This window comes from Arachis ipaensis, chromosome B03 (assembly GCF_000816755.2).
Source record: "Arachis ipaensis cultivar K30076 chromosome B03, Araip1.1, whole genome shotgun sequence".
Classification (NCBI taxonomy): domain Eukaryota; kingdom Viridiplantae; phylum Streptophyta; class Magnoliopsida; order Fabales; family Fabaceae; genus Arachis; species Arachis ipaensis.
The window spans coordinates 130,665,514-130,666,644 of record NC_029787.2 but is presented as its reverse complement, the minus strand read 5'-3'; the positions used below and the strand labels follow the sequence as shown (position 1 = coordinate 130,666,644).

At 29.1% G+C, this 1,131-nt stretch overlaps 1 protein-coding gene across 1 annotated transcript in view; it reads right to left on the bottom strand.

The window, feature by feature from the left end:
• The window catches only part of LOC107634730 (bidirectional sugar transporter N3-like), a 2,404-nt gene that overhangs the window by 654 nt on the left and 619 nt on the right, over window positions 1-1,131 (bottom strand). Inside the window, exons 3-5 of the mRNA XM_016338152.2 lie at window positions 668-878; window positions 398-559; window positions 166-285 (exon numbers count right to left, since the gene is read on the bottom strand). Of these exons, the coding sequence (XP_016193638.1) occupies window positions 166-285; window positions 398-559; window positions 668-878 (493 nt within the window). The remainder of the gene's footprint in view (window positions 1-165; window positions 286-397; window positions 560-667; window positions 879-1,131) is intronic.

Sequence of the window (1,131 nt, the reverse complement as noted above, 5' to 3'; positions counted from 1 at the left end):
CATAATTAAAAAATAATTTAAAACAAAAATTTTGCCAATGAGTTATAGCTCAAATGGCATAGTCTTCCCATACTCAATTAAAAGGTTGCGGGTTCGAGTCTCCTATCTTTGGTAAAAAAAAAAAAAATAGTTTTATTGAACAAGAGGATGTTAATAGATACTTACAGCAATGCATATGTCCTTAATAAATGCGCCATAACCAAACCACATAATAGCACTAAGTGTTAGGAACAATGAGAGATTGAAGGGCATAAACTCCACACTCTTTGTACGAATAACTTGTGCCTGCATATATATATATAGCAAGGAATTTAATTATATATATTAATATATATAGAAAACGAAGTAATTAGTTAATTAAACAAAGGAATGATTATATATTGTAATTTGGACTCACCATAATGCTTAGGGGTGCTGCAAATACAGACACTGAAATAGATACACATATCCATCCAAGCACTTTGACACGAAGGGAACCGTGTAGTGCAAAGTTGGTAACACAAAATATCAATGCAAACAAGCCCACATTCATTGCCATAAATAGTTTTATGGTCAACCACTGCAATCAGTAATCAACTTAATTAATTGGTGCTCTTTTCATAATTGATCAATAATTATTAGAAACTATATATATATATATATATATATATATATGAATATATATTACCCTAGCATCCTTGTTTGCATAGATTATGTACATTAAAATGTAAATAATCTCTATGCCACATCCAAATGAGTTAATGGTGATGAGAAGAATAACATCCTTTTTAAGTGAGGCATAGTATAGCCATAAAACACAGCTGAATAATGCCACAAGGTAAGGCAGTGATTGGAACTCTTCCGTGGATTTCTTTTTGAATATTCTGTAAAATGTTGGCCTGAAATTTTCCCGAGAAAAAAAAAAACTTAATTTTCGTTAATAATAACAATGTATGTGTATATACGATTGAAAAAATATAGGTAGATCATGAAAATACTAAATAATGTGAATAATAGATATATTGAATATTCAATTCATTAGGTGTGCAGATGGTTATTCTAATATTAAGATTTAGAATTTATTATTCATATTGTTCACAAAAATTATTGTCTACCTAACAAAGTCCTATATGATTTTGCCACTTTCTAATT